General features: G+C 37.4%; 1 protein-coding gene across 1 annotated transcript in view; it reads left to right on the forward strand.

Annotated features, from left to right (window-relative positions):
• PIP4K2A (phosphatidylinositol-5-phosphate 4-kinase type 2 alpha) overlaps positions 1-13,411 on the forward strand; it is a 94,924-nt gene that overhangs the window by 64,701 nt on the left and 16,812 nt on the right. Inside the window, exon 5 of the mRNA XM_088533979.1 lies at positions 11,170-11,316. Within this exon, the coding sequence (XP_088390105.1) occupies positions 11,170-11,316 (147 nt within the window). The remainder of the gene's footprint in view (positions 1-11,169; positions 11,317-13,411) is intronic.

Below are 13,411 nucleotides of genomic sequence, written 5' to 3' on the forward strand. Positions count from 1 at the left end.
GTAAGCTCATTTTAAAACCTTCATTTAAGGAAAAACAGAGGCTAAGTCATGATTCTGAGGTGTTTGGGAGTGACCCATTGCCAGGCATCTTTGTGAAGCTTTCGACTGCTTCTCTCTCTCTTCTTGCGTTCGAGATCTGTGATTTCCATCAAGTCCAGAGTAGTTTGTGAAGCCCTCAGGGAGTTAGATATGAATCCTTGTCTGTCTCTGCACGTTACTTTTCTGCTTAATTAAAATGTAAGACTAGCATGATTATATCTTAAAGTAGATAAGTAGTTTCATTGTCACAGATGTCCACAGTACCACCTTTTAACTACTGTTTTACTGAAAAGAAATTTTAAATCATTATCTAATTTTAATTTGGGGATTGTTGTTATCAGTTTCCAACTTAGTATTTTAGCTTTGATCTCCAAAGTTTCGATCTGGGAAACCCTACAACAAAATTAGAGGTTTATTCCATTTCTTATTTGACATTGGAAGCTACTATTAATGATTAATAAATTTTGAGATATTTAAGCTAGTGGAAAAGCCATATGGCTTTTCAAAACAGTTGTCTCCATTCAAGACTGTCCCAGGAGATAGCTCTGACATGAATGAACTTCTAAATCACTGTTGGAATTTTTCCTTTTGCTAATGCTTTGAAAGCACCGGGATTCATAATAATTTAGGATCCAAGTAATAATGTTTTACAAATTTTCTGTACCAGGCATCCAATTTCACTTTATACCAGCAAATTATCACTATAAGAAATAAAGTAGGCACTTATTTAATGCTAAATATCTTATCAATACTGCGTTAGTATCTTAAATTGCTTGGGTCAGATAGCTTTCAGTGATGCCTCCGAAACATTCATAAAGACACAGCCTGTATTTTTTTTTTGTCAGAGAACTTGAGAGCACTTTACAAAGCTTTCCAAAGGCTGAGTAACCCAAGTACAGAGATAGTTTAATAATTGAACTATTAATGAAATGAATTTATTTTGGTGTCTTTAATAATGTACTCTTAAAGGAACAAAATAGTTCTAATAATTAAAGAAAATCTAAATTAAATCCCAATAACCCTAGTGACATGGTTGATATGAGGTCCTGTAATTTGTTGCTGGAAATTGAATGTCATTGCTGTTATTATTAGGTGCAGAGCTTGTCTCATTTTTTCTAGACATTATTCAGGAGTGAAGCTTGAGTTTGCCTGTATGACAGAGTCTAGGGAAACCATTGTCCTGGTGTGATGGTCTTTAAATGATTCTCCTGACTAAGTCTTCCCCCCACAGATTGGCCTTGGACTGCATTTGTACTAAGAAGCAATACCAGGCCAGATAAAATCCCCTGACACTCAACCCCTACTCTTTTTAATAGATTATTAGAATAGTCCCCGCTGTAGCCCGGCTTTGGCCCAAATAATTCTAGGCAAGGGTCAAGAAGCTAATTCAGGCTGTTACCATCCTGTTTTAGAAGAGAAAAAATTAATAATTTGGGTGTGGGCTATTCTGTTCCAACCAGGATTTATGCCAGAAGACAGTCCAAGACCTGTTTACCAACGTACATGTAACTTTATGGTTCTGCTGGATGCTTAGTTGAAGTAGTGTAAGACTTTCCAGATACTGCACTGGGAGTTTTTGTCAATAAATCAAGTTCTTGAGTTCAGTTCTGTTTTGATGCACTCTGCCAATAGAGTGAAAAACAAGTTCCCTGTGTTGACTTGCATACTCTTACTATGCAATGTCTTCCATTTTTATAATTGTTGCCACAGCTAAAGAAGCTAAACTACTAAGGAACACACAAAAGTACAACCAAGATGGGATTACTTAGGAAAAATACTGCCCAGTAGTGGAAGTAAATGTTATTTTATCAGTAACTGGTGGTTATAGAGTTGGATAGTTCACAAACGTATCCAGTTCTTGCCATCCTCCTTCATTCATCTGAAAAGGTCTGTTCTTTGCAGCTGTGAGGCGGTGAGGTTATGGTTACACAATCTGTACACAGAGCACTGTAGAGATTAGAGAAATCAGGATACTTGCAGGAACTGAAATGGCTAGTAACTTGCTAGGAGATTAGTTTGCCTGAGTTAACAGCTTTGGTCTTTCTGGATAGCATTCTCTCGTAGTATTGTGTGACATTTTCCAAAAGTAATTGGGTTAGATGTCCCAGTTCGTTGTAATGTAACTACTATTTAAAATAAAGAACTTCATATGAAGTAGAAGAAAACAAAGAGAACATCAAAGCATCAAATGCTACATATTAAACATCTGTAAATAACTAAAACTGAACCAGACTTGAAACAGTATCGGGAGAAGCTACTAAAGAAACAGAATGTAAATACGTATTGTAATTTTATATAAAAATGTAGACTTGTAAATAGTACTCCTGACACTTGCAAATTGTAGTTGCTATCCATAACTGTGAGTTGCATTTATCCTTTCACCCTGTAAGATGATGTAGCTTTTTTCTTTTTTTTAGTGACAGTCAAGCCTACAACCTCGAACAGATGGTTAGCACTTCAGTCTAAACACTGACGCTTTCTGTCAGCTCGTCAGATGAGTCTGATGCCTTTAATACTGAGTAAAAACATGAGAGCTCATCATTTCTCTTGCAAAGTTTAAAATAAAATAAAATAAAATAAAATAAAATAAAATAAAATAAAATAAAATAAAATAAAATAAAATGCCCCCAAAAGAAGCCTACCTCTTGTGGCCTAGACAAATAGAGGAAATAGATGTCTCCACACTTGAAGCTGCAAAACATGTTGTCATTTATGCCTTGACTATGGAATCCGTATTGCATAGACCAGCTTTTTATATACTTCTGAAAACAAAATGACCTAGATCATGAATCAGCTAGGTTTATATGTGGTAAATATAAATATATATGACATAACACTTTTTTATGCTGTGAATTTCCATACTAGCCAGTTTTTAACTGCTCTAGTATTTTCTGATACATAGTATGAAATGCTGCTTTTAGTCACATTTTGTTGATAACTTGCAGCTGTTATAACTGCTTATATTATTGATATACTGTCATTTCAGAGTAAAGAGAGTAGAACTCTTCTAGCAATTCTCCAGACATTTTTTCAACTGCGTATCGTTTACTTGTCAAATACATTAGACCTATTGCAATATGCTCAAATCGGACTTTGAAATATTGGAAAAAATCATTGCACTTCTGCTTACCTAATTTCAGAAGCAGTTTGACATTTAAAAAATTGTAATTAATCAATCATGTTAATAGTATTAATCATAGACCCTTTACTATTGTATATTTAAATAGTAATCAAAGGCAAAATCAAATATTCGTTTCAAATGCCTCCAGATCTGGTGCAGTATTGCTTAAAAGTTCTGCTGCTGACAACAAGAGGAAGGATCAGTAAACTGGAGTTGATCGCTGGCTCCTTTTGGTGGTGTTAAGTGTGAGTTGAGCTCCTCGAAGGTCTGTCCCAAAAGCCCCTGTGCTGGGCAGAGGCAGCCCCTGCACACAGGGACTCGTAGATTTGGCAGTGGATTTAGGGAAGCTCATCTCCTGCCTCCCCCTGGAACTGGTGTAGAAAAGGAGTAGCATCAAACATCTGCACCTCCTTGAGGTCCTGTGGGCCAAAGTTTCTCTTCTGCAGAGGTAACTGTGCAGAACTTCCCTGTCAAGAACATTCTCGGTAGAGGTAACGCCTGTCCCCGCTGTGGTGCAGGACAGAGCTCCTGGGCAGTGCCTCTACCATGCCCAGCAGCTTTAGCAGAGTCAGACCTGTCTCTACATTTCCTAACTCAAGGGTAAAGAATTTATGGGGGCTTTTCTACCATGCTTTTGGTCCAAGTTGCTCTCTAAATTGGATCATTGTGATAATTTACGTATCATCCCTGCTTTGGGTTGTAAGTCTGAAGGCAGATCGTGGCTCCTCAGAGCCAGGCATCTCTGTGGTGAGGCATCTGAGCAGCGCTGCCCTCTGAGGCATAGGGTTAGAGGCATCTTCAACGTTGTGCAGTTGCTGCAGCCTGCAGAACATATGGACTGCTGTCCTGGGCTGGGCCTGAAGGCCGAGCTCTGTTGTAAGTGCCAGAGCGAGTGCTTTGGATCATTCCCTCATTCCACTAATAATACATCAAAAAAGATCCTACTCCTCTTTTAGGACTCAACCCTAGACTTACACATCCTTCAAACAGCTCCACGTTAGATTAATGTCACATTTTTGTCTCTGACACAGATATAGGGGAGAAAAATGTGAAAAGCTGTTTTGATTAATAAGTTATTAACATGCAGATTTGGGTTTAGCATGTTAGTAACTGCAGCAAAAATTGCAGTAGCTTTAGGCCATTTCAAAAATTCTAAAATACTATTGTTAGGGTTTTAAAAAAAATCCTAATTCAGGAAGTTATACTACATGGTCTTTATTTTGGGAAAAACAATTTTTTTAAGGAGCACAATAACAGGATGTTCTGAACTTTCTGAAAGAGTGAGTACAGTCTTTTTAGCACACAAATGGTAATGTGTCTTCAGCCTGAATGCCTGACTTGGAGATGGGGTGTTTAGGTTAAAGTGTCAATTTGCAAGGTCATGTTTTACATGTACATTGTCAGGGTTTCACCTTCGGTGTAAGGAGGAGGTAATACCCTGCTTGTAATTTCAAGCTACATTTATGTGTCTCCTGTGGGTGTTTGGTCCTGTGAACAAAAGTTAACCTAGTAGTTTATGTAGAACAGAGAATATACTATGCAGATATTAGTATACATATTTTATAAACTAAAAGTTGGATTTTTGAGGGGAAAATCAGTGTCAGTTGAATAAAATTCTGGAGATAAATGTTCTACCTTCTGAAGCAATGTACCCTGTCCTTTCCAGTGCCTAAAAGTTGCTTTAAAGATTAAATTATTGCAAATTGATGCAAAAGTGTAATCTCCTGCTCTTTGAGAGTAGGTCAAAGGCTGGATCAATTTTTTTTCTCTAAAAAAAAAAAAAAAAGAGCTTTTGCACACCTTTTTTCTTTTCACTGAAATAGGCTTCAAAGGGGATTTATTATTCCTTGGTGCTGCCACACAGGGGACTTTTGTGTTTTTAAGGAGAGGAAATAAGGAAATTGCAAAGCTCCGTCAAAGCGAGTGGAGGGGAGGCCTTGGGGTAGCAGGCGGGTACCTCGGTGCTCCCCGCAGGCCGCGGTCCCTCCTGTCCGCCCGCTCCCTGCCCAGGCAGGTAACTGCACCCGTCCCCATCGCTGCCGCTGGTCTCTATAGCAACGGGCAGCCCCGAAACTGCCGGCCAGCTGGAAGGGGAGGAAAGAAAAGGAAATGGAGAAGAATGGAATGAGCTAAAGAGGTGCCCGGCAGCAGAAAGGAGAAAACAAAGCGGGGAAGAAAAGGACATTAGCTTGTGGAGCAGAAAAAGGGAAAAGGAACAGGAAGGCTTTGAGAGGGAAAAAGCACAGATGATAAGGGGGAAAGGGGGAAAAGGGCACTAAGAGCATGGTTCAGGGCTGCTCAGAAATCAAGGAATGACACAAGGTTATTTACTGGGATGTAGTATAAAAGGTTAACACCATAAGTAGGTGGAAAACCATTACACAAACTGGAGGAGGTTGGAAAATGAAAGTAAGGAAATCGAGGGGTTGGCACCGTGCTAGGCTGGCGTCTGGCCAGGATCTTGCTGAAGGAGGGCAGCATTTAAGTTTGTGCACAGGCTCCATTACTGCATGATGTTTTTTCTTTCCTTTTCGTTCTTTCCTCGTGACTTACATCTGTATGTACCTTGGCAGGCAGAGGTGGGTAAAGCAAGGCGATATAATGTGCTGCTATATAAATGCACATGTGAGTGAGGAAGCATGCCTCCACTGTCCTGGCATGTCCTAGAGGTAGGTATGCAAGAGGTGAAGATTTTAGGAAAATTTGCTAAAATACTTGAGAAAAGCCCTTCAGCCAGCTCTTCTCGTGGATCAAGAAGCTGCATAAAATATGGCCTTTGCTCTGTTATAACTGTCCTATGAAACAATTTTATATGGAAACAGAGAAAAAGTAAATATAAGAATATGTGATCTCATCTGAACAGTATATGTTCCCCTCAAGTCTATAGGGCCACCGTTTCCTGTAGTGAGGTGCTCCTGAAAACAGGAAACTTGTCAGCATGGGATTTAGATGGAATTCAGCCTGCACGTCCCTGTCTTACCACCATGGTCTGTAGTTATTATTGAAAAAAGATATCATAGAAAGATGTGAGATTTCATGTTTTAATATTTAACAACACAAAATTATAGAGTTTGCCTGTACTGGCTCTGTTGAGACCTAGACTTGAACAAGAGTTTTATATATATATATTTATAGAAATATATAAAATTATATTTTATACATACAAGCAAATCGTGAATGCTGTCCACAACACTGCTGTTCCAGTAGACTCATTTGATGATAACGGCATCAAGTGTTAGAATCCATAGCCTAGATAATTGTGCCTGGTGGTCAAATTTGGATTAGGATTAATTTGAAGTAAAATTAACACTGGCCCCAATCTGAAACAACACAAAATGTCAGGCTGTGAACCATAGGGCTTGTATCCTAAAACCTGTGAATTTGTTGAACTCTTCATTAAATTAGATTACTTTGACTTATTAGAATAAATCAACTTTCTATGCCTTGAAATTCTACACCTACTGCTGTTACAACATTCTGATTTTGTGGATTTTTTTTAATTCAGCTATGGGATTCTTTCAGTGGTTCACATGTGCCCAGTAGATAATTTGCTGTGAAATTACTAGGGCTTGAGAAAATGGCAGTAATCTTCGGTGAATGTAGATGAACATATTATTCCGAAATTTGACAAAACTCTTTGGACAGCTACACAATCTCCCTTTGGAGGGGGCGATTCCGCATGCAAAGATATGCGCATGCAGCACGTTGGAGGATGCTTTTTTGATTACAGGCAAGAGGATGTGAAAGTTGAGTGCAAAAAAGGTAGTAACAACCTCTTGTCTTTTACAATATCAAAAATGTTTTTAAATAATTGTATCATACAGTTCAGTGTCTTTAAAGAAATTAATCCTGAGTAGTTCATAGACTTGTCGTTTACGTATTAAATAGCTCGAGCTCTGTGTTGCCTTAGTCATATTATAGAAAACCTCAGAGATAGTGCTTTAGAGGGGGAACAGAGTGAGCATTCTTGCATAAAGCAGCTCCTGTTAGCAATGCTGAGTTTTTACAGAATTGAGATGGGTTTAACTCAGGATTTAGTCTTCATTAATGTCAAATACATTTCTCACATTATTTTCAAGGGGAGAAGTAGGAGAATTTTACATACTTTTTTTTTTTTTTGAAAAAGAGCCCTAAATAGCTTGTTTGCCCATATTCTTATATGCACTGTTCTTTCTTTTAGTCTTGTAGCTTACTATGGTTGTCATGGCGAAGTAGGAGGATTTTTTTTAATGTGAAATGAGATAGAAGAAGTCCTGTTTTTATTAAGGATTTTTGAACTTGTATTTATAGAAAAGCTACTGAAAATTTAAGGTCATAAAGAATTTCCTATTAATTTTCACTGCAAGCATGGGGTTCAAGACAGCTCAGACAATCACGTATTTGAAAGCTTACATGCTGCACAGCTGATCAAATATGTCAACATACTTATGATACTTTATTTTGTTAATGGTAATAGTGTCCTTGTGCAGTGCAGAAAAATCAAAATTGTTTGTATGAATTAAGGAAAAATTATAGGGTGTTTATAACACTCTCTTAAAAAACATAGATTTTGTTTCTGCATATAAGGACTTGTAAATGTGTTAGCTAAGTGCTATAGATATATTTAGCAAGGCTGCTTGATAGAATTGTTGTAATGTTCTTTTTTAGAAAGAATTAACATAAAGGAGTGAAGGTCTTTCACTAAAATTTAGCAGTCCTGTTAAGCATGTACTGGCTTATTTTCTAGGCTCACTTTTATTCCAGCTGTGAGTGGGAAACTTCAGGAAAACATTCCTAAAAAGCACCTTGAGGTGACTAAATTGCTACTTCATTTATATCAAGATGGACAAATTGGAAATCTGCCAACCACAGTCACCAGTGCAAGTCCTGCTGGACTCCCACCCAAACAGATGACACGTTTTGCCTCCTCTGTGATGCAGATTTGGGGGATTGATAGTTTCAAAGGTAGGAAGCTCTAGACCAACCTTGTAGATTTTGAAAACAAGTGCCATTCCTTCCTCATCCCTTTTTGTCTCACCAACAGGATAAAAATGCTGTCATGGGAAACAACGAAATCATTTTAGGGGTTCTTTAAATGGCAATGGCAGTCAGCACCAAGTAGGAAAGAATTGTTGCAGTATTTCATCTACTTGGAGACTTACAGGAGTCTGCAATGACTCGGGCAAGTCCTTTTTTCAAATGAAGAGCTGGCTAATAGTGCTTCTCATGCACTCTGTTCCATGCTAGAAACACTGATTTATTTGTAAAACATCACAATGCAACAACAACGCTAGCCAATGGCTAATCCTAATTAATAAATAGGATGTAAGCCACTTTCAGGAATTCCCTTTTTTTTGTTGTTGCATAATGCAATATAGTTTGGGAGGGGGTCACATTCTGCTGCACAAAGATTTTTTTTTAATGTAATTACAATGATTTTGTTAAATATGTTCTGTGTTAATGCCATTGCTCTTTTACAGATGGGGACACTCAGGACCAGAAAGGTTAAAATTAAAGTTGTAGCAAGAGCTAGAGTTGAAGGAATGTTTTGTGTGTCAAGACGATGCTCTAGCAACTGAGAGGAGATGGCAATAAGGGATAGTCTGCTAGGCAGGATGTCTAGGCTCCATTCCTGCAAGTGGCACAAACTCTGTGTAATTTTGAATAAGTATTTCAGTGTCTGTGTTTTCAGTTCCCCATACAGAAGAAGAGAATAAGAGTATTTCTCTTACTGCCCAGGAATTCAGATTCTGTAGTTAAGAGCTGTAAGTTTAGAAACAGATGGATCTTTTAAGCAGTTGAATGGCATGAAATTTTATGACACTAAACTGAGAAATTGGTTTCATTTTTAACATCATTGCAGAAACTGCAGATTCCCTAGAGAGGGAATCGAATCGTTCAGTAAGTGTTTTTATGAGCACAACATTCCCAACCTTCCAAAATATTAGAAACATGTGTATCCTTAGAATATATGTCAAGTACTTGATATTTATAACCAAATTAACAATGCAGTTTGAATAATAGGAATTACTTAAAAAAAAAAGTTTTCTGGAACCCCAGTATTCATAGTTCTACTTTCAATTTCTGATCACATCTTTAAGAGAAATTACTGATGGGCAGAATGAGCTATGTATCTTGTAACACATCGGAACTGCTTTGTGAGGTTGTTAACTATCCTATGATCAAAAATCTGTAATCCAAGAACTCTGATTTTAAAGCCTTTTGGATGGTTAGAAACAAAGCCAAAGTGCTTCTCAAATGCAACATGCTCCTCTGTGTGCACTGCTCGGTCCCGAGTTTCCCTTTGTGACCTTTTACTGTGAAGCTGCTTTGCACGTTGGGGCGGATCAACTTCTTCCTTCCCAACGAAGGCTGTTCTGCCCCTTCCCAGGCGCTCGGAGTGTGGAGGGATAGTCTGTGACCTGGAGCATTTGTGGCATGAGTGTGAGGGGGGCTATAACCTCCAGGAAAGCAGCAGGCGAGGCAGAAGGTGTTGCAATATCCTCAACTGGTGCAACGAAGGCAGCAGAGCTCGTCTGTCAGGCCTGTTAATTTTGTTCAATTCCCAGTCAGCAGTTTCAAGCTTTGTTGTTCGTTCACTTTGGTTCTTGCTGGACAGGATTGCTTTCAGGACTCTTGAACCTTTCGCAAAAGCTATTTATGATTTTGCAGTTTAAAAATGACAAGTCTGCTTTTGATACATGCAGATTCCAGTATAAAGTAAGTGAGACTAAGGAATTCCTGAAAATTACCGGAGGAACCAAAGTTGGAAAATCTTCATATTTCCAAGAGCTTTGTTATACTGTCTATATCAAACACTAAGCAACATTATTAAAGGATTCAGATTGCTTATTCTGTTAACTGGCTCTAAGGTGTGCTGTATTAGATGGGGAAAATGCCTTTAATAAAGCATTTGGCAAAAAAAAAAGAGTCTTCAGTATTCAGCAAAAAATGAAAGCTGACCTGCTTTTAAAAGTGTTCAGTGTTTTCATTTTCTCTTTAGGACCCTAATTTTTACTTTTTTCCAAGTTCTTCTCTTTGGGATTTGGTAGTAATAGAAAGGGGAAAGTTCTTGATTCCTTCTCTGCTTTACAGCATTGTCACTTAACTTTTCCTTGATTTGATATGAGTGGAGATATTAGAGTTGGTTTTAGGTTAATATAATATGGAGCTTTTTATTCTGAGACTTAATATTCATTCTTCAGTAGTTCTTGTCATCAAAGTAGTTGGTACTTTTTCTGCTTCCACCAGTAGTCTTTCAACACCACCTTGAACTGTTAGTGGTAGGGCAGGTGATTTAAGAAAAAAAATCAACCAGGTGGCAAGTCTTTTCAAGGGTACTAGTCCATTTGCAATGGAATAAGGAGATCTTAATGAAATAGTGATGTGTAAATTAGAAAAAAAAAAAGGAAAAGAAGAAAAAGAAAAGAAAAAAAAAACAAGTACCATATGTTTTGCTGCTCAACTGTGTTGACCCTGAAAGGTAGGCATCATAAGGGAACTAGCAGAAAATCCATGATAATAAATAATATCCCTTGTTGGTGACAGAAAACCGTAAATGTTCATTATGATAAAGAAGTATTGAGAGCTGAGAATTTTCAAATTAAAGAAAATTTAGGACAACAGTATGCAAAACACAGCAGTGTCATGTTTGAAAAAGTAATAATTATCATTTTTGAGATCAGTACCAAAAGTGCTATCTGCATTTGGTTTTCTTTTGGACCAGAAGAGTGCACAGGTCTGCCAAAAGGAGCCTCTTCCTTCTATGAGATCATCTGCAGAAGTCAAGATTTTCAATTAATCAATTCAAGATTTATTTGTTTATTCATTTTTAACACTGGCTTGGAAGTAGGATAATCTCCTGAAGAAGGGTTTTGCCTTGGCATGATTTTTGGAAGATTTGTCCCCACAGAAACATATTCAGCAAACAGATGTGCTGTTTCTGTGAGTTTTATCTTTAAAAAAGAATAGAAACATACGTACATACATATATACACACTTATTTCTGTTTTTTTCTCTTGTTTCTACAGTTTATTGTGGAGTGTCATGGGAATACACTTCTTCCCCAGTTTTTGGGCATGTATCGGCTTACTGTTGATGGAGTCGAAGTATATATGGTTGTTACGAGAAATGTGTTCAGCCATCGTTTATCTGTTTATAGAAAATATGATTTAAAGGTGAGAAATAACTTAATGAAATAAGCAATAAAGCAGTTTAAAATATCAAACATAAATGTTAGTCTTGATAATAGCCTATTGCTCAATGTTTTAATGAATTTGAGGTGTGTATAATCACCAAAATTAGATGGTTTTATTGACTTTTAAAAATTTGGTTAGCAAAACTGAGGAATGATTTTAGAAAAATTGTACATTGTGAGTATTTTTAAAAATGCAATTTAACCAGATATGCTTGTTAAATGTAACTAATGGTTAAAGGTAAAGAAACATTCAGACAAATACGATAACAATCCTGTTAAACGTATTTTTCAACATTTTGGAGAGCCACAGCTGATTCAACAGAGAGCTTTTAGATAATGATTAGATAATGTCATCATTTAAACCAATAGAATGTTACTTATTATTACAAAAGCTTCATCAAATTTAAGTAAAAAAGAAAACAGGCTAGATTACGGAATTGCTATTGCTTTTATCATAAAATGTGGTTTATTTTTGTTCCAAATTCTTTATCTCCTCTTTGCAAGTTTACCAATAATCAACATACAGTATTTTAGAATGAATGCTCAAAATATATTCTCAGTCTCCCTACGTAAGGAATTGTATTTATCAGCCCACAGAGTCTCCATTGAGAAAGCTACTTCTTTCTGATATGTTTAACTGCGCAAGTGTATCTCCTTCTGCACAAGTCTCCTCCTCTGGAGACCTTCAAAACCTACCTGGAACACAACCCTGTGACACGTGCTCTAGGTGACCCTGCTTGTGCAAGGGGGTAGGTGGGACTAGATGATCTCCAAAGGTCCCTTCCAACCTCAGTGACTCTGTGATTCTGGTACCTGGAAGCTCATTGGAAGAAGGTCACTTAGCTCTCCCTCTCCAGAGGTGTGCGGTGCTCCATGTCGCACCAGCTTTTCCTACTGTGGACTGTCTGCGTGGAAGTTGGTAGATACTCAACACAAGCTGATTTCTGAGAACTGATTTCCAGATTATTATGAATTGACCTGTTGGTGTTCAGTACTATTGGCAGGAGAGCCAGTAGAGCATGGATACTAAGAGACTACAGATCAGCAAAGGATTTCAAAGGTGTTGTCCTAAGCATTATTAAAATGACTTAAATATCAAATTTGGCAATCTCCCTAATTTGACTACTGTAAATCCTCTTTTTCCTTAGCAGATGGAGAAAACAATACAAAATAGTATGCGTATGCTCAAAGAACTCAAATATCAAAGACTTTTACCTGGTTTCATTTTCTGCTTTATTTTCATACAGTGAAATGAAATCTCTGCTTGCTGTGCCATACAGAATAACTAAAGCTACTGTAATATTCATCCACTTTCCCTATCTAGTTTTCTAGGTCTGTCTCTGCAAACAAAAGAAAAAATATAGAAATACAGAGGTATTGTTGAAACTCCTCAAGTACTTTAAAGTAGTTCAACTCCACTCCTGCACATTTTTACTCAATGCACATCTTCCCAAAAAATGCAGAGCTCATTTATATATTTATCATTCAACATCAACAGGGTAGCATTTTTATGTTTTAAAGGTATAACTACAGTTATTATTTCTTGCAGTGCCACTAGGTGATGGGTAAGCTCTGGTTATGTGAAAGGGCATTTTCCTGCTCCAGAAACTCAGAGAGAAACATGTAGAGTGTTTTTTCCCACCTTCAGCTTACATAGAAAGTATCATATAGCTTGCTAGTTTTAAGGGGAAATAAGTCTTTTACAGCATTCAAAATGTCTTTGGCAAACACCGGACAAAATCTTGGTAGATCTACTGTTGGTCCCGTCTCTCTTTTTTGACTTAATGTTACCGTAAGATGCTTTTGTCTGGTTATACTTTGATCTTTTATGTTTTAATTTATATACTGCAACATCACTTTCCAATGTCTGTTAAATATGTCCAAATAACTGTATAAAATAGATTATTCCATAACATGGCAGCTAACTGGCACCAAAAGATCAGAAGACTGCTAAACAAACTGAACCTCCAGTGTGATTCTCTCAAAGTTGGGATGAGATGTGAGGAAGAAATGCCAGCAGTTGGAGGAGACCACAGATGTGGAGCATTGAGGATTTAATGTGTCCTCTTCCATGA

The sequence above is a fragment of the Tinamus guttatus genome, unplaced genomic scaffold (genome assembly GCF_059628265.1).
Source record: "Tinamus guttatus ecotype Peru unplaced genomic scaffold, ASM5962826v1 Tinamus_guttatus_pri_ptg000530l, whole genome shotgun sequence".
Lineage (NCBI taxonomy): Eukaryota > Metazoa > Chordata > Aves > Tinamiformes > Tinamidae > Tinamus > Tinamus guttatus.